Genomic DNA, 19,910 nt, shown 5'->3' on the forward strand with positions numbered 1-19,910 from the left:
ATGGATCTTCACTTACCTTGAGTTGCTCACAGTCTTGTCAAGGGAGATAGACAAGCAACAAATGACAGTATAGAAAAGTGCAGTAATGGAATCTTGACCCAAGTGAAATGGGAGCTCAGAAAAGGCAATAATGGGTTGTAAATATTATGTTGTTCTGGGATTTCATTAAGTTTTAGAATATACAAACTCCACATTTGAGGTGCTCACAAGTAGAACTTTGACTATCTATGGTTCTCTTGGTTGTCCTACTTTAGAAAGGCTCTGAGTACAGAGTATTGAATACCATGGGAAACTTTCTCATCTGTGAAAGTCACACATTCCTGAAGTGCAAATGTTCTTACTAACTAAAGGTTAACATAATTATGAGAGATTTCATTAGTTAAAATATGCTGTTAACACCATATAGTCACCTGAGAACAAGCAAGATAAAGTACTAGTCATACAAAAGTAAGTTATATTTTAAAAGATTATACCATTTAAGGTATAGTAAGTAACCATGTAAGTCTCAGATGGGAAAAGGAAGTACTGAAAATATTGAAAATAAGTAGAAAATATTTTTTAAAGCCTGTTTTCAGGTAATGATTAATTCATTCAACAGTCAGCACCAAATATGAGCACTGAGTGTAAAAAGTTTCTGCCCTTATGGGAGACAGATAAAAAGGCAAATAATTGTAATACAATATACTAAATATAGTAGTAAAGATCCAGTGGTTTGGAGAAAGAAGTGATAGATATTTTGGGGGAGCAGAGGTGGCCAGAGAGGAAATGTAGGCGGGCCTTTAAAGATTATGATTTAGTCTAAGATTTGAAAGGCTTTCACCAAGTAGACTAGAGGAAAGGAGCCATCCTAACAGAAGGAACATATGCAAAGGCACAGAACTCTGAAACAGAATGGCTACTACCAAGCATTGCAATCATATAGTATGGCGGGAGAAGCTTTTAAAAATATGTTCTAAGCATGTTAACAAGTGTTATACCAAAATGATTCTGTGGTCAAATATGTATGGGGAATGTTGTATTTCAGATTTCAGAGTGTACATAATAGGCTAATTCTATTGAATAAATCTCTAAGAGATATGTATTAAGCAGCAATTTGCAAATGTATTTGATCATGGAGTCCCTTTTCTGTGGTAAGTCTTGAACTGTTATTCCTGGAACACATTTTGGAAATAGTTGGGCTCAAGCAGCGGTCCCCAACTTTTTTGGCACCAGAGACTGGTTTCATCATGGAAGACAATTTTTCCATGTGGGGGAGGGGGTCCTCGGCCCAGGGGTTAGGGACCTCAGGGATAGAGCATGAGTGCAAAGAGGTAATAGAAAATAAAGCCGAGAAAAAAGCTGGCTCATGGAGGGCCTTTGTATATCATGTTAAGAAACAATGAACTTTTTCCTCTAGGCCGTGGGAAACCTTCAAATAGTTTAAAGCTATTTAGTAAGATAATTAATCTGAATTTTTAGTTATCTGTTAAGAGTGAAGAAAGGAGTGGAAGGCATGTTACTACATTCTTAACTCTTCTGAGGCACTGGTTTTTGCTTTTTTTTTTTTTTTGAAAACTCCATTTTTTTTTCAGCTTTAATATCACATACATAACAGGTAGGCTCTACAAAATGTCACATTTTGTATAAGTACCATTTAAAATACCCTAAGCTTAAATAGTACACGTTATAATTTTTTCTGTCTTGTACTTTCGTATTTGTATTTGGCCAAAAGTGATTGGGTTTTAGTGCTGCTAGATTATTTGCATCATTCAGTTACATTAAAATTTACAGCAATTACATTTCTAAGAGATAAAAGATTTAAAAATATGATCAATAGATTTTTTTTCTAAATAGGAAGAATTCAATGGCAGAATTTGCAGCATGCAAGTCAATGCAGGAAACTCTTTTCAGTGCTTATTAAATTCAAGCATCTGAAGTGTAGCATATCCAAAACTTAACACCTGCAACTCCATTCTCCCAGTTGCTAGATTGTGACTAAAACCTTGTCATCTTTGCCTCCACTCTTTCTATTATACCCAACATCCAGGTCTGTCAGCATATCCTGTTCGACCCTACCTTTAGAATATATCCCAAATTTGATCACTTTTCACCACCCTCACTGCCACCACCCTGGACCAAACTACTGTAATCTCTTGCCTCGATTGTGACCACAGCCTCATTTTCCTGCTTCTACCCCTGAGTCTGCTTTCAAAAACAGCAACCAGAGAGGTCTCGTTTTAGATATCAATCAGAATGGCACTCCTTTCCTCTAGATATCCAGTGGCGGCCGGGCGCGGTGGCTCACGCCTGTAATCCTAGCACTCTGGGAGGCCGAGGCGGATGGATCGCTCGAGGTCAGGAGTTCGAGACCAGCCTGAGCAAGAGCGAGACCCCGTCTCTACTAAAAATAGAAAGAAATTATCTGGCCAACTAAAAATATATGTAGAAAAAAAAATTAGCTGGGCATGGTGGCACATGCCTGTAGTCCCAGCTATTCGGGAGGCTGAGGCAGTAGGATCACTTAAGCCCAGGAGTTTGAGGTTGCTGTGAGCTAGGCTGATGCCACAGCACTCACTCTAGCCCCGGCAACAGAGTGAGACTGTCTCAAAAAAAAAAAAAAAAAAAATTATAAACTATGTTAAAGAAAAATTCTATGATGTGGAAACAGCTTAAAAACAAAAAGCAAATAAAAACCTATGCAGTTTTCCAAATGTGTAACGTCACCAACTGTCACTACAGACTCATCTTATTCTGACATACTTAATCCAAACAACTACTGACCAAGTGTCTCCAATCCTGCTAAAGTTATTAAAAGCATAATCTTAGTGTAGTATTAAATAAGTGTTATCTACAAAACCTATGATTAACCAAAACACAGAAAGAGTTATGTTCAAATGTTATATGAACATGTGTCTGAAGAGTCAGTTTAGCGATTCCTCTTCGTTGACTTCTTTTTCTGCACCTCTTTGTGCTTCTTTTTTTTCCTTTTATCACCTTCTTTGAATCCTGCTGAGAAAATAGAGGGATCCCAGTTGCTGGTGACCCAAGGTATGCCTTGCTCATCGTTGTCCACAAAAGTATATTGAGATATGTGTTTGGGGCTGTAGGAATTTGGTGAGTAATTGTTGAATGGCTGTCTTCTCCAGCTGCATTCTTCTGCAGAGCCCTCTTCATCTGCCATACCATTTACAAGGAAGGATCTCAACTCTCCATCATCTTCAACTTCTCTATATGGATCATTCTCAATAATTTCCTTTGTATTAATATTTCTGTCATTAACAATTTTGTCAGATACGTAGTTGCCCATCCCACTATCATTAAATGCCAGGGAAGAAAATGAAGTAAGGCCTTCATGCCTCAGTGAACCACATGATGTGTATCCTGTATCATATGAAGAAAATCGCCCAAAAACTGGATGTTCACTGGAGGTATGGAAAAAGGATCCTGCACCTCTGCTTCTGCTTCCGTAGAAGCTTCTTGGACTATTTAAAAGGTCCTCAAATGAGTCTTCAAAGAAGTGAAATGAAAATGGTTCCCTTTGACCAAAAATATCCTTAAAGACATCATCTGGCTTATGAAATGTGAAGCCATACTTGAATTCATCAAAATGACTTCCACATCCACCATTTAATCCTTCTTTGCCATATTTATCATAAATGTCCCGTTTTTCATCATTTGATAATACCTCATATGCCTCAGCTACTTCTTTGAATTTTCTCTCTGCTGCTTCTTTGTTTTCTGGATTTTTATCAGGGTGCCATTTGAGTGCCGCTTTATGATAAGCTTTTCTAATGTCCTCAGGTGACGCATATCTCTGTACTCCTAAAACTTCATAATAATCCACCATGTTTTAACAGATTATTGGAAACAGGTGCACTGGGTAGTGAGAACCATGGTTTCCTCTCAGCTCAGGTTCAGGTGATAGTAGAGGCAACGACTGGAAATAGGCACATTTTTACATTGAAGACAATATTTTTACAGTGGGCCACTGTTGGCAGACTTTAGGATACTGATTATGTGGCACACAGTTACAAGCATATGTCAGAGAGGGCTGCATTATGGTGTCATTCTGGGGTAGGCGTAGGGACTGGACCTTCCAAATGAAGCTAGTCCAGAGTCATACCAGACCATCCTCGAACCCTCTTGACTGTTTCCCTGTATTTCCCTGGAAGCCTCAGACAATGCCTCATGAAACAGTGGGACGTGTTGCTAAGAGCCACAGCAGCATCCCTTGCATAATATGACCTGTAGGTTAATGAACCTTAATTATTTACTTCCCAGTTCTATCATGTTTTGTTTTAGAAAAATGAAGAATTAATGAACTGTGCGAAAAAAGGATTCAGGCAGTTGACGTATTTGTTTATTTCAGTAAAGAGATAAAGTTCAGTAGGAGATAAAAACAAGTAACTCAATTACAATATAATAAGGGCTATGAAGGGGGGAAGTGTTGATGCTAGAGTCCTATGAGAGAGAGCCCAGACTAGGAGTGTAAGAGAAGGCTTCCTGGAGGAAGTGGCCTGCATGCCAGTGGTGAGTCGTTTGAGATGATAGTATCTTTGCCCACCTAAAATTTACTACTATAAACATGTAGTTAGATATTTTAAAAATTGTGTGTTTATGTATTCATTATATAATTACTGAATTCCTGCTTTGTGCAAGGTACAATATTAGCCACTGCTGATAACAGTATTGAACAAAAGGTGCCAGTTTTCATAGTACTTAGAGAACAAATAATAAGTAAAAAAAAATAATTTGACATAATGAGGTATGTCCTCCAAAAATATAGTAATGTGGTGGGGGCAGAGAGCTACTTTAGATTGGTTTTAGAGGCTTCTAAGGAGATGACATTACAGGGGGGACCTACATAACAAAGAGCCATATAATGATCTAATATGGTAGCCACTAGCCAGGTAGAGGATATTTCAGTTGTTTCCAATTTGGGGCTATTAGAAATAAAGCTAACACTTATGTCAGGTTCAGTGGGAAGGCATGGTGGATTGGGGTGAAGGACAAGATATGCAGGTTTAATGATCTGAGTCACAGTTTCAGTGGATCGGTGGCTGCTATTTGGAGATTCAGCCAAAATCTGAATTGGAATATATGGGGAGGCAGAATTAGTGAACCCAGTTAGAAGCAAATTAGACCAAAGTTCATTTTCTTAAGGGATAATTTACATTACCAGTAGGCTATACCTGAATTAAAAACACATATTCTATACCTCGTTTGTTTTATTGTCCCAGAAAATTCCCTATAATGATGTGTCTCTGCTTTTCCTCCTTTATATTTGTTTTATTTTCCCTCACATTTGTAGACTCCTCAGTTAAATGATACTCCAACAAAATAAAAAACTGTAGTGTATGTTTCTGGACAGTCTTTCAAGACCATAGCCAGGGCCGGGCGCGGTGGCTCACGCCTGTAATCCTAGCACTCTGGGAGGCCGAGGTGGGAGGATCATTTGAGCTCAGGAGTTCGAGACCAGCCTGAGCAAGAGCGAGACCCCATCTCTACTAAAAATAGAAAGAAATTATATGGACAGCTAAAAATATATATAGAAAAAATTAGCCGGGCATGGTGGTGCATGACTGTAGTCCCAGCTACTTGGGAGGCAGAGGCAGGAGGATCGCTTGAGCCCGAGAGTTTGAGGTTGCTGTGAGCTAGGCTGACGCCACGGCACTCACTCTAGCCTGGGCAACAGAGTGAGACTCTGTCTCAAAAAAAAAAAAAAAAAAGACCATAGCCAGGCCTGAATATTTTTTGCTTTGCATTAATTTTGTTTTTATTTTTATTTATTTATTTATTTTTTAGTTTGGGGGCAGAGTCTCACTCTGTTGCTCAGGCTAGAGTGCCATGGCATCAGCCTAGCTCACAGTAACCTCAGACTCCTGGGCTCAAGTGATCCTCCTGCCTCAGCCTCCTGAGTAGCTGGGACTACAGGCATGTGCTACCATGCCCAGCTAATTTTTTCTATATATTTTTAGTTGTCCAGCTAATTTTCTATTTTTAGTAGAGACGGGGTATGGCTCTTGCTCAGGCTGGTCTCGAACTCCTGAGCTCAAACGATCCACCTGCCTCGGCCTCCCAAAGTGCTAGGATTACAGGCGTGAGCCACTGCACCTGGCCTAATTTTGTTTTGATATGCTAGTTGTTGAGGAGTATTGTAAAATGCTTAAAACTCAATTAAAATTCCTTCCAGTATGTGTCCTTACATGTATTTATGTGTAGCATACCCATGGATTATAATTTGCCTGCCATTGGAAATAATAAGTAATCACATTGAACATTATTTGAGTACCCTCTGAGTCACATTGTACCAAGTGATTTACATGTAGTTTCCCATTTAATTGACCCAGCATTCCAGCAAAATAAATATTTTGTGCCCACAAGAAAACTGAGGTTCTGGGAGGTAAAGTAATATGTATAAGGCTACATAGCTTGTTAGTGAAAAATCCTTGATACTTAAATTTGAGTCTGTTTCCAAATTCTTTTCTTTCCACTCTACTGCATTTCTTGGACCAGGAGTTACGACTTTTGGTTCTAGACATTCCACAAACATATATAGAAAATCTATGATACAGGCTGGATGTGGTGCCTCACCTATGTGATCCTAGCCGTGTCGGTGGGGCAAGGTGGGAGAATCACTTGAGCCCAGGAGTTTGAGACCAGCCTGGGCAACATAGTGAGACCTCATCTCTACAAAACATTCAAATATTAGCCAGGTGTGGTGGTCCACACCTGTAGTCCCAGCTACTCAGGAGGCTGAGGCAGGAGGAGCACTTGAGCCCAGGAGTTTGAGGTTGCTGTGAGCTATGATGATACCATGGCACTGTAGCCTGAAACAGAGCAAGAACTTGTCTCAAAAAAAAAAAAGAAAGAAAACCTATGAAACCTGTGATACAGATACAAGTTAGAAAATTCTGCTCTTAAGAAACTCATAATTTGGCCAGGTGCGGTGGCTCATGCCTGTAATCCTAGCACTCTGAGAGACCGAGGCGGGTGGATCCTTTGAGCTCAGGAGTTCGAGACCAGCCTGAGCAAGAGCAAGACTCTGTCTCTACTAAAATAGAAAGAAATTATATGGACAACTAAAAATATATATAGAAAAAATTAGCCAGGCATGGTGGCACATGCCTGTAGTCCCAGCTACTCGGGAGGCTGAGGCAGGAGGATTGCTTGATCGAGGAGTTTGAGATTGCTGTGAGCTAGGCTGACGCCATGGCACTCTAGCCAGGGCAACAGAATGAAACTCTGTCTCTAAAAAAAAGAAACTCATAATTTGAGAAAACTAATTTCAGTAGGGTGTGAATGTATAGCACAAGAAATTGCTTCTACAACTATGCTTTGATCCCTTGCCCTTTCCAACTATGTGCCATTGTCTCTGATCCCTTCACAACAAAACTTAACCAAATTATTGTCTTGGTGTCTGTGCTTTCTTACGTCCCATTCTCTTCCTTGGCACGCTCCAATCTGGCTTCTGGCTTCTATCTTCTATACTCTGCTAAAATGGTTCTTGTCGAGCACTCCAGTGACTTTCATGTTAGCAAATGCAGTGGTTGTCCTTTTGGCTTCCTTATATTTTGAAACACTTGCCACAGTTTGAGCCCCTTCTTAAAACACTTTTGTTTCTTTAACTTCCTAAACATGACACTTTTCTGCTTTTTCTCCTTTCTCCTGTTCTTCTCACATTAAAATTTTATAGTGTCAGATTTTGCTCAATCTCTCTAAATAATATTCATTCCCAGGGCTTTAGATACCATCTGTGTGCTTATGACACCTTAGTTTATGTATCTAGTCTGGCACTTGTCTCCCTGAACTTAAGATTGCCCATTTGACATCTCCATTATATTATCCAATAAACATCTCAATCTTCCCATTTCACTTAATGGTACAACCATTCACCCACTTGTTGAGGCTAAAACATAGAATCATTCTTAATTCCTCTTTTTTCTTTATTGCTTGTATCCAATCACAAGCCAGACTCAACTTTTTACCTTCAAAATATGTTCTTCAAAAATAGAACCAAGGCCGGGCGCGGTGGCTCACGCCTGTAATCCTAGCACTCTGGGAGGCCGAGGCGGATGGATCGCTCGAGGTCAGGAGTTCGAGACCAGCCTGAGCAAGAGCGAGACCCCGTCTCTACTAAAAATAGAAAGACATTATATGGACAACTAAAAATCTATACAGAAAAAATTAGCCGGGCATAGTGGCGCATGCCTGTAGTCCCAGCTACTCGGGAGGCTGAGGCAGTAGGATCGCTTAAGCCCAGGAGTTTGAGGTTGCTGTGAGCTAAGCTGACGCCACGGCACTCACTCTAGCCTGGGCAACAAAGTGAGACTCTGTCTCAACCAAAAAAAAAAAAAAATAGATCCAAAAAAGTCAAATAATAAATGATCCCTGCCTTCTAGTAGTTGCTTATAGTTGACTGGTGAGCTAATTACCAATTAAGTGAAGTGTAGTAGGAATTAAAACAGAAGAAATAAGCATAGGAGCATTGAGGAGAACATTGCATCCGAAGCAGTACGAGTGGGGAGTGCGAGAGAAGGCTTCCTGCATAAGTGATGTTTGAGTTGATTTTGTAGAATTTGTATAGTCAAATAAGCAGGGAGGGTCCATTTTAGACAAAGAGAACTGTATTTTTGAAGGCAAATGCTGTTAAGATACAGAATGATGAGCTGGGACTCTTGAAGTAGTTTGGTGTGGTTGCAGTACTGTTAAGATTAAGCCAGACCAGTGAGCAGGGTCCAGATAATGAAGGGTGCTAAGCTAAAGAGTTTGAAGCTTATTCTGAAAGATAGAGAATTTTACGCTTAAACTGTTAGTGTGGAAGGCTAGAAAGTTAAGGACAGAACCTGGAATTGAAAACTGATTTGTTTGAAAAAACTTTTAAAAAGTTTCGGGCAAAGGACTAGCTCGCTCTGTTGCCCAGGCTAGGGTGCCGTGGCATCAGCCTAACTCACAGCAGCCTCAAAGTCCTGGGCTCAAGGGATCCTCCTGTCTCAGCCTGCCGAGTAGCTGGGACTACAGGCATGCACCATCACGCCCAGGTAATTTTTTCTATTTTTAGTTGCCCAGCTAATTTATTTATTTATTTATTTATTTTTCTATTTTGTAGTAGAGACAGGGGTCTCTCTCTTGCTTAGGCTGATCTTGAACTCCTGAGCTCAAGCCATCCTCCCGCCTCAGCCTCCTAGAGTGCTAAGATTACAGGTGTGAGCCACCACACCCAGTCCTCGAGACTATTTTTTAATTTACTAAGAATAAACATCTCGATTTATGTCTCAGATTAGATTATTATTTGTCTGCTTTGAATTTGTTAGAGTTAAGCTTCTTCTGCTTAAGAGTGGTCCAGAATAGAAGGATTGGATATGCTAGTATTATATGAACATAAAAAAAGAGAATTTGTTAACCTTTTCTATTCAGTTATTTCACTGCTGAAATGATAATGTAGGCAGTGTAGTTCTAGTAGTTATGGGCTCTAGGAATAGATTGCTCTTCAAGTCATTGTTCCATCTTAGTATTTCATGTTAAACAAGTTACTTAACCTTTCTGTGTGTCTTTTTTCTCGTCTCTAAATGTCAAGTACTACAGTAGTATCTACCTCAAACATAGAATCCTAGTATTTGCTTAAAGGTGGGTATATCAGTAGAGATAGATTTGGTTTCATGTGGATAAAATATCTTTGAAAGTACACCAGAAAAGTGATAATCCTGGCTGCCTCAAGGAAGGGGAACATGTTAGCTTAGGGACAGGTGTGAGAAGACTTTTCCCTGTAAATCCCTTCTGTATCTTTGGAATTTTGATTCATGTGAATATGTTACCAGTTCAAAATCAAAAATTAAAGATATACTTAACTCACATAGCTATAAGGATTAAATAAGTTAATATTAATACATATACAGTGCTTATAATACTTTATGGAATATAATAAGAAACTGATTAAGTGTTAGCTGTCATCATAATTATTATCATCAATGTTGACCAACTGCTGCTGTTTGAAAGCATTAAATATACAGTGCCTCTACTATCTGTTTTAATGAGGAAGAATAGAGCTGCCTGCTATACCGTGTGAGCTTTGAGTAGGACAAGAGTTTACTTACTGGCAAGGTTAAAAAACAGATGGAAAAATTCTGCGGAACTTCTCATTTATTCTTTTTCTTCAATACCACTCCATTCCAGTTACCCACCAACTCGTTCTTGTACATGAACAAACCACTCTCATCTCTTCCCTGTGCCATCTTTCCTTTTAAGAAACACAATGTCGAGGGCCAAGTATTATTAACTAAAAAATTAAGTGTACCAAAGGCTGCTATATTTTGGGGAAGATTATTTCTGTTGGTATTTGCAAGTAAGAATATAGGGAATCTCATGTTTGGGTGGGGCAGGGTTGCTCTCAGAATCCCATCATACTCTTAAAAATTATTGAGAGTCCTCTCCGCCCCTTTCCCCTCCCCAACTGGAGCTGGCCTCAGTGTACAGACAAGACTTGTAGTGCGGTGTTTTTCAAACTGCAAGTTGTGATCTTAGTAGGTCATTGTATTAGTTCCCTGAGACTGCCATAACAAATTACTGCAAACTTGGCAGCTTAAAGCAACAGAAATTCATTCTTTTGCAGTTCTGGAGGCCAGAAGTCTGAAATCAAAGTGTCAGGAGTGCTACACACCCTCCAAAGGCTCTGTGGGATAATCCATTCTTTGCCTCTTCCAGCTTATGGTGGCTATAGGTATTCCTTGGCTTGTTGGCTGCATCATTCCAATCTCTGTTTCTGTGGTCACATTGATTTCCCCTTCTTTTATTTTAATTTTTTTTCAGAGATGGGGTCTTGATACATTCCCCGGGCAGACCTGGAACTCCGAGGCTCAAGCAATCTTCCTGCCTTAGCCTCCCAAGTAGCCGCTACTATAGAGGTGCACCACCATGCCCGGCTGCTTCCTCCTCTTCTGTCTTATCCTCTTTTCTGTCTCAATCTCTCTCTCTGCCTTTCTCTTATAAGGAAACTTGTCATTTCATTTAGGGCCAACCCACATAATCCAGGGTGATCTTTTCATCTGAAAATCCTTAAATTAATTACATCTGCAAAGACTCTTTCCATGTAAAGTTAACAGTCATAGATTCTGGGGATTAGGACATGGACGTATCTTTTTGGGGTTACCATTTAAGTCATTACAGAAATAAACTCATTTTGGTGCACTGAGACAAACATTGTTAATGGAATAGGACAGGAAAAAATCAGTGTGTTAGTCAGAAAGGATAGTATTTACTGACATTTTTATATATATTTTATATATGTATGTATGTATGTGTATACTAGTTAACTGTGTAAAACATATTTCCTTATGTGGATCTTGGTCAAAAAGGTTTGGAAAGCTACTACCTAATATAATTGCTCTATTTCACAGGTAAAGAAATAGTTATAGAGGAATTATTAAATATGTAACATGCCAATATTAATAGTAGAATTAATCTAGATCCAGCACTTTTTTTTAACCGTACTGTGCTCCTTTTAATTCTTTGTCTTAGATCACCTTTCATAGTGCATACTTATTTCCTTCATCTTTCTCTGTGTTTACCTCATCATTCTTTAACATTTTATTACAGAAAATTTCAAGGATATATACAAGTAAATAAAGTAGTATAATGAACTCCCATGTGCCTATCACCCAACTTGAACAATTATCAACTCCATGGCCAGCCTTTTTTCATCCAAATCCTCATTCATCCTCTCCCCAATCCACTTCATTCATCCTTTCCCCGACCCACTCCATTATTTTGAGACAAATCCCAGATCATATCATTTACTAATCTGTAAATATTTGTCTATATCTCTAAAAGAAGTTTTCCTTTTTAACATAACTACAATGCCAATATCATACCTTAAAATAATTACTTCTGTAGTAACATCAAATATGTAATCACTGTTCAAATTTCCAGTTATCTCAGAAATGTAATAAGTAGTATGGGTGGCTATTTATTTTACACTCTGTTGCTTGTATCGGGATCCATATAAAATCCACATGTTGGCTAGGTGGCTCATGCCTGTAATCCCAGCATTTTGGGAGGCCAAGGCAGGAGGATCACTTGACCCAGGAGTTTGAGACCAGCCTGGGTAACATAGTGAGACCCCATCTCTACAAAAGAAACTTTAAAAATTAGCCAGTTATGGCCGGGCGCGGTGGCTCACACCTGTAATCCCAGCACTCTGGGAGGCCGAGGTGGGCGGATCGTTTGAGCTCAGGAGTTCGAGACCAGCCTGAGCAAGAGCGAGACCCCATCTCTACTAAAAATAGAAAGAAATTATATGGACAGCTAAAAATATATATATAGAAAAAATTAGCCGGGCATGGTGGTGCATGCCTGTAGTCCCAGCTACTCGGGAGGCTGAGACAGGAGGATCGCTTGAGCTCAGGAGTTTGAGGTTGCTGTGAGCTAGGCTAACGCCACGGCACTCACTCTAGCCTGGGCAACAGAGTGAGACTCTGTCTCAAAAAAATAAAAAAAATAAAAAAAAAATAAAAATTAGCCAGTTATGGTTACAGGTACAGCATGTACCAGTAACCATGTACAGTAGTCCCAGCTACTTGGGAGACTGAGACAGGAGGATCGCTTGAGTCCATGAGTTTGAGGTTTCAATGAGCTCTGATCTTGCCACTGCCCTCCAGCCTAGGTGTCAGAGCAAAACTCTGTCTCTAAAATAATTTAAAAAATCCACATATTGGGCTAGCCTCTGTGGCTCATGCCTATAATCCCAGCACTTTGTTAGACCTAAGTAGGAAAATCAGTTGAGGCTAAGAGTTTGAGACCAGTTAGACAACAAGGTGAGACCCTGTCACAAAAAAAAGAAAAAAGAAAAAAAAAATCCATGTATTACAATTGGTTGATAAAATCGTTTTTTTTGTTTGTTTGTTTGTTTGTTTTTGAGACAGAGTCTCGCTCTGTTGCCCGGGCTAGAGTGCCATGGCATCAGCCTAGCTCACAGCAACCTCAAACTCCTGGGCTCAAGCGATCCTACTGCCTCAGCCTCCCAAGTAGCTGGGACTACAGGTATGCGCCACCATGCCTGGCTAATTTTTTCTATATATATATTTTTTAGCTGTCCAAATCATTTCTTTCTATTTTTAGTAGAGAAGGGGTCTCCCTCTTGCTCAGGCTGGAAAATCTTTTAAAGTTTCTTTAATCTGCAGGTTCCCCTTCCATCTCTTGCCACCTCAACCTACCTTGAAATTTGCATATTGAAGAAACTGAGTTGGTTGTTTTCCACAGTTTGGACTTGGTTGATTGCATCCCTGTGTTGTCATTTAGCAAGTTCCCATATCCTCTGAATTTCTATAAATTGCTTGCTTCATCTTTGTTAAGCTTTCCATGTATATATATAGACTGGCAATATTCTCTAGCTGGGACTACAGGCATGCTCCACCATACTCAGCTAATTTTTTCTAATTTTTTGTAGAGACAGAGTGTTACTGTGTTGCTTAGGCTGGTCTCAAATTCCTGGGCTCAAGTAATCCTCCCATCTTGGCCTCCCAAAGTGCTGGAATTACAGTTGTAAACCATCGTATTCAGCCATTTTTCACTATTTTTAACTATTTTCATACTGCCTGGAAACCCACACCATTTTCTATCTTTTTAATCATCCTAGAAGCTGTAATTTTTCTCAGAAATTCTCTATAAACTTAATTCAGTAGTAACATTTAAGACTCCTAGTTCTCTCTCAAGTACGTATACTGTCATTCATACTAAATACAGAAGTCTATAGAAATCCTATAGCAATCTTTAACTTGGTCCAGACTTGGCGTATTCTGCTGTTGTTGTGATTACTCACAAGGAGATTGTCCAATGCTGACTATTTTGTTGGGATTAAACAGAGAAGATAGGCTGGGCCAAGTGGCTCACACTTGTAATCCTGGCACTCTGGGAGGCCAAGGCAGGAGGATCACTTGAGGTCAGAAATTCACGACCAGCCTGAACAAAAGCAAGAGCACCAGACCCATCTCTACAAAAAATAGAAAAATTAGCTGGGTGCTGTGGCGAGTGCCTATAGCCCCAGCTACATGGAAGACTGAGGCAGGAGGATTGCTTGAGGCCAGGAGTGTAAGGTTGCAGTGAGCTATGATCATGCCACTGCACTCTATTTCCCGGCAACAGAGTGAGACCCTGTCTCAAAACAAATAAAAATTAAAAATAGAGAAGATATACTGAGCAGCAGATGGAGGGATAAGAGCACAGATCATGAAGTTGAGCTTAGGTTTGAATCTCAGTTTCTCTGGTACTAACTGTGTAACCTTGTACAAATTACTTCTCTACTTCTCTGAATCTGATTGCTCATTTGTAAAATAACAGTGATAATGACTACCTCACATGACAGTTAAAAATCTAATATCTTGGCTGGGCGCAGTGGCTTGTGCCTGTAACCCCAGCACTTTGGAGGCCAAGGCGGGAGGATCAGTTGAAGCCAGGAGTTCGAGACCCAGCCTAGGCAACATAGAGAGACTCTGTCCCTACAAAAAAATTTTTTAAAAATTAGCCGGGCATGGTGGCCCACACCTATAGTGCTCTTGAGCTACTCAAGAGGCTAAGGCTCAAGAAGTGCAAGGTTGCAGTGAGCTATATTCCAGCCTGAGTGACAGTGCGAGACCCTATCTGAAAAAAAAACTAAACTAAACTAATACCTTAATTTAGCATACAAAGCCTTACCTTTGGCCTGACCCTTACTTTCCTAATATTTTCATCTCCCTCCAGCAGCACTAACCTGTTAGCAGAGTAGACTGCTTTTGCGCTGGTACACTCTTGTGATTTCTTTCTCTCTCCTCCTGCATCTTGTCCACAGTCACATATATGTGTACACATGCATGTGCACACACAGTGTCTTTGTAATCTCATTCATAATACCTTCCCCCCTACTTCTGCAGCCCCACATAACACCTTTTGTATGCTTCTCTGCATTCCCCAGGGCACTTTGGGCCTGTCTTTGTTATTGCACCCATCTCAAGCATTGTAATAGTCTTTGCATTCTTAAAAAGCTTGTATATGGGCCGGGGCAGGCGAGGTGGCTCACGCCTGTAATCCTAGCACTCTGGGAGGCCTAGGCGGGTGGATCCCTCGAGCTCAGGGGTTCGAGACCAGCCTGAGCAAGAATGAGACCCCGTCTCTACTAAAAATAGAAAGAAATGATCTGGCCAACTAAAATATATATAGAAAAAAATTAGCCAGGCATGGTGGCGCATGCCTGTAGTCCCAGCTACCCGGGAGGCTGAGGCAGTAGGATCGCTTAAGCCCAGGAGTTTGAGGTTGCTGTGAGCTAGGCTGACGCCACGGCACTCACTCTAGCCAGGGCAACAAAGCGACACTCTGTCTTAAAAAAAAAAAAACGGCTTGTATATGAATCCACCACTGTGTTCACTATGTAGTATTGTAATGCTCTGTTTTGTCTCACCTCCACTAGACTGTGCATTCTTTGAGGACTAGAACAAACAGTCTTGTCATTCTTGTGTCTTTCTTAGCACCTGTTCCAATCATGTGCTCAATAAATTTTTGTTTCAATTAATGCTAATCATAGTATCATTTGTCACGCACCAACTATGATTAAGCACTTTTTCATACATTATTTTAACTGGCTCTGTCATTCCAAGATTAATGAGAAAGCATGTATGTATTTTCTCATACTTAACATATTCTCAATAAAAATGTTAATTATCTTTTCCTGAATTTTAGGACACAGCCTCTACCTCTGTGAAATCCTTCCAGACCTCTCCCCTGCTTCTGTTTATTCCCTTCCTTCTGTTTTCATAGCTCCTTATTCATATTAATTAATACCTTTATTTTATATGTGTGTGTGTGTGTGTGTGTGTGTGCTGTATAATATCACAGCAAACAAAAATCTCTAAGGGCTAAGATAACCTCATTTCTGTTTTCCTAGAGCCCAACACAGGCTCTGGCACAGAGAAAGGGCTACATAAATATTAAAGGAGAGAAGGAAAGAAATTAACTTGCATTTTTCTAAAGCATCCAAATTGCTGGCGGTAGATAAATGTATTTCTACCATGAAGAATTTCTAGATCTGTTGTTCCATTTCATCCTCTTTATTCTTCATTCAGGATGCATGTCGTGTTCACAGCGAAGGTACTCCCTCCAGCCTGTGCCAGAGAGGAAGATTCCAACCCGATACCTAGGCCAACCCAGCCCCTTTACACACCCACACCTTCTCAGACCAGGTAAGTCCTTTTAACTGGAATAACAATGCTATTCAATAGAATTTTTTACAGAGTAATGGAAATATTTTAGATCTGTGCTATTCAGTAAGGTAGCCACTAGCCTCATGTGGCTGTTGTATACTTATAATGTTGCTAATGTAACTAAGCAGCTGAATTTATTTAATTTTAATTAATTTAAACTTAAAAGGTGAGACATGGTGGCTCACGCCTGTAATCCTAGCACTCTGGGAGGCCAAGGCAGGAGGATCGCTTGAGGTCTGGAGTTCGAGACCAGCCTCAACAAGAGCAAGACTCTGTCTCTACTAAAAATAGAAAGAAATTATCTGGACAACTAAAAATAGGGGGAACAAAAATTAGCTGGGTGTGGTGGCACACACCTGTAGTCCCAGCTACTCTGGATGTTGAGGCAGGAGGGTCACTTGAGCCCAGGAGTTTGAGGTTGCCGTGAGCTAGGCTGATGCCACGGCACTCTAGCCAGGGCATGAGAGTGAGACTGTGTCATTCATTCATTCATTAATAAATACATACATACATACAAACTTAAATGGCTATGTGTGACTACTGGTACTGTATTGACAGTACTAGTCTAGAACAATAAATATGATAAATTTTATAATTTCAAAGTAATTAGTAAAGTATTTCAGGATTTTTTTTATAAATGTTCTATTACTAAGTCATAGTTTCTATAACTATATTCTAACTATTGTGAATTACTGTGATAAAGACATTTTAGAAAACATGTTTTTCTTCATAGTGTTAAATGTTCTTTCAAAATTTTGTTTAACAAAAATATTTTTCTGTAAATTAGGCCAAGATTTCAGATCTGTTTGTCATTGATTTGAGAGGTGGTACCCCAATTGATAAAGGTGATGCAAAAAACATTTTTTTTTACTAATTTTTTTTTTTTCCTGTAAGATCCCAGTGTTGCTGCTAGAAGATATGTATCGCTATTGGTCAAAATAAGAACTAAAGATATTTTTGTTTTGATTTTTAGAAAGGCATTGAAGGGGTGAACTATGATGAATGACCATCATCCCAAAGAGTTACTAGAGTAAACCAAATGCTTTTAGAAAAAGCAGTCAGATTTTCAAGGAAAATTAATTGTTCCTTCTGCCATGGGAAGTTAAATATGTATTTTTTTTAAGTAAGCATATATATTAATAATGTAAATTGCCTTTAGAAATATGTTACTCTTTCACTATCTCCACTCAGTGAATGATACCAGTATGTCTCTCAGTGAGGACTTCCTTTTGCTGATTCTTCATCAGACTGGAATTCCTGCTGGGAAGTTGGCTGAAACTCAGGAAATGCAGCTCACCACTGAAATACACAAGAAATCAGAGTTTTTCAAAGCTGTAAGGTAAGCTTATTATAGCAACCCAGTTGGTATTAATTTAATTATTTCTCTACCTTGTCAACCTACCTGTAGCCTCAATTTTTTAAAAACAAGAATTCATATTAAATTTTCCCAGCTTTGAAAATTAATGATTTCTTGTCATGAGATACTTTTATATGGTGAGCTGCATTTTTCAGGCCTTGAACCTAGTAATCATACTGTCAAGATAATGGCCTTTGTATCTAGGCTGTTTTCCTATGTATGTTATGTGCGTGTTAACTATATTTTTAAAAGAATGTAAATAAATATGCATATATACATGTTCATCCCTATACATGTGTTTGTATCTGCTATGGGAGAAAAGGGATGCCTGTTCTAATTTTACTCTCCTGGACATAAGATTTTGGACATTTAGGTAAGTGAGAAGGGATAGAAGTAGATGGAATTTTAAAGCAGAATGATCAGTGTTTTAAACTTTGAAGGAACTATCAAGTATACCATTAGGTATACATTTTTTTTCTTTTTCTGTCTTTTTTTTTTTTGCCTGTGAATATAATATCTGCTTAAGGTATACATTTTTCGCAGGCAAAAAAAAATATCCAAAGTGTTAATCATTTGTATTTCTCCATCTAGAGATGCAAAACTTATGGAAGTATTGAAATGATTATCGAGTAAGGAACAGTAAAGTTTTAAGAAACATTAAAAGACATTAATAGTTTTTTAAAAATCTCTTTTACACAGCTAGAGTCAGGTTGTTAGTTTGGGGTATAAAACTATGTCATGTATTACTTGGTTTGCTCTAAAAGGCTTCATGCTTTGCATAGTTATTTTTCTAATACATGGTACTATATACTTAAAACTTTTGGAAAACATCTTTATGTCTTTCCTAATTATTATACAAGTTCTGTATATATTATAGAAAAATTAGAGAAATATAAATAAGCATAGATTTTTTTTTTTTTAATTACTCATAATCCTACCACTCAGAGAAAACCACTGTTGAGATTTTGGTATATGTATCTTTATATTATTGCCTTATTTCTGATACAGGGGTGTGTGTGTGTGTGTGTGTATGTGTGTGTGTATACACAGGTACATTTGTACATACTCTTTGTATACTGCTCATTTATTTCCTTAAATTCTTGGTGGTAAAATTACTGGGTCAGCTCCTCTGAATTTTTGGGAGCTGTTTCCCTTAGATTTTTCTTTGCTGTACCTGCCTAACAAAGTTTCCAGAAGCAACAATTGCTTGGAAAATAGCAGATAACACGGAAGATAAAGGGCTTCTGTTCTGGCTGTGCTAGTACTGCTTTAGCTGGAACTATGAGTCAGACTGATTCTCCCAAGTTCTCCTAGTGATTTTTAAAACTTGTTATTTTCTTTTTTTTTTTTTTTGAGACAGAGTCTCACTCTGTTGCCCAGGCTAGAGTGCCATGGCGTCAGCCTAGCTCACAGCAACCTCAAATTCCTGGGCTCAAGCGATCCTTCTGCCTCAGCCTCCCGAGGAGCTGGGACTACAGGCATGCACTAATTTTTTCTATATATTTTTAGTTGTCCAGATAAATTTCTTTCTATTTTTAGTAGAGACGGGGTCTCGCTCTTGCTCAGGCTGGTCTCAAACTCCTGAGCTCAAACAATCCACCCGCCTCAGCCTCCCAGAGTGCTAGGATTATAGGCGTGAGCCACTGCGCCTGGCCCCGCACTCTAGTCTGAGTGAAAGAGTGGGACCCTGTTTCACACACACACAATAAATAAAGTACATACCTAGATTGTAGTGAAGACCTGTATCTTTTCATCCATTTTCAGTCTTTATTATACTTTCCTCTTTGGTTTTTCTGCTTGGCTGATAAAATATGAAGAACATTCTTCTTTCTTCTCTTAAGAGGCCCAATCCTAAATGTCCTGGAAGAGCTTTCTTTCTTGGCTACAGAATCTCAGAATTGATTGTGACACTTTGCTGCTTACAGAGTCCAGCTTGTGACATCTAGGCTTTTGATCAGTTAAATAAACTTGTTAGAATAGCCCTTCCATACTTAAGTGATTCCACGTGGTAAAATATTGACTTTGTTTCTTAATATTAATACTTTACAATTTGACAGAGTTGCCAGAATGTTTATTCATATATAGTTTTATCAGAAGAAATTCAGGCCAGATTGACTATAAAGCTTAGTTCTGTGATCAAAGGCCATAATAATTGCCAAGTTTACTTCTCAGTTTAAAGTTCATTCCTTTACCACACCTTTTTTTTTCCTTCAAATGAAAAGAAAAGGTGTGTTTTTCCTTGAATAATTTTTCTGTTGTGATGGAGAGTTCTTTGTTACCTTGAGATTTCAGAAGTTGGAAAGCATTTAGTGAGTGATCATTCCATAGTGTTGATATTTGATAGACTTGGG

The 19,910-nt window shown here is 39.1% G+C and overlaps 2 protein-coding genes across 3 annotated transcripts in view; one reads left to right on the top strand and one right to left on the bottom strand.

The window, feature by feature from the left end:
* Positions 1–19,910, top strand: part of XPNPEP3 (X-prolyl aminopeptidase 3) — a 53,623-nt gene that overhangs the window by 2,181 nt on the left and 31,532 nt on the right. The window contains exon 2 of one of the 2 annotated variants that reach the window (XM_069491359.1): positions 16,065–16,181. In XM_069491359.1, the coding sequence (XP_069347460.1) occupies positions 16,065–16,181 (117 nt within the window). Of the gene's footprint in view, positions 1–16,064; positions 16,182–17,446; positions 17,542–19,910 lie in introns of those variants that run through there. The other variant, XM_069491360.1, reaches the window with a different exon arrangement.
* On the bottom strand, positions 2,906–3,826 carry DNAJB7 (DnaJ heat shock protein family (Hsp40) member B7). The gene has a single exon (XM_069490366.1). The coding sequence runs from the start codon at positions 3,824–3,826 to the stop codon at positions 2,906–2,908; it is 921 nt and encodes a 306-aa protein (XP_069346467.1).

The sequence above is a fragment of the Eulemur rufifrons genome, chromosome 16 (assembly GCF_041146395.1).
Source record: "Eulemur rufifrons isolate Redbay chromosome 16, OSU_ERuf_1, whole genome shotgun sequence".
Taxonomy (NCBI): Eukaryota; Metazoa; Chordata; class Mammalia; order Primates; family Lemuridae; genus Eulemur; species Eulemur rufifrons.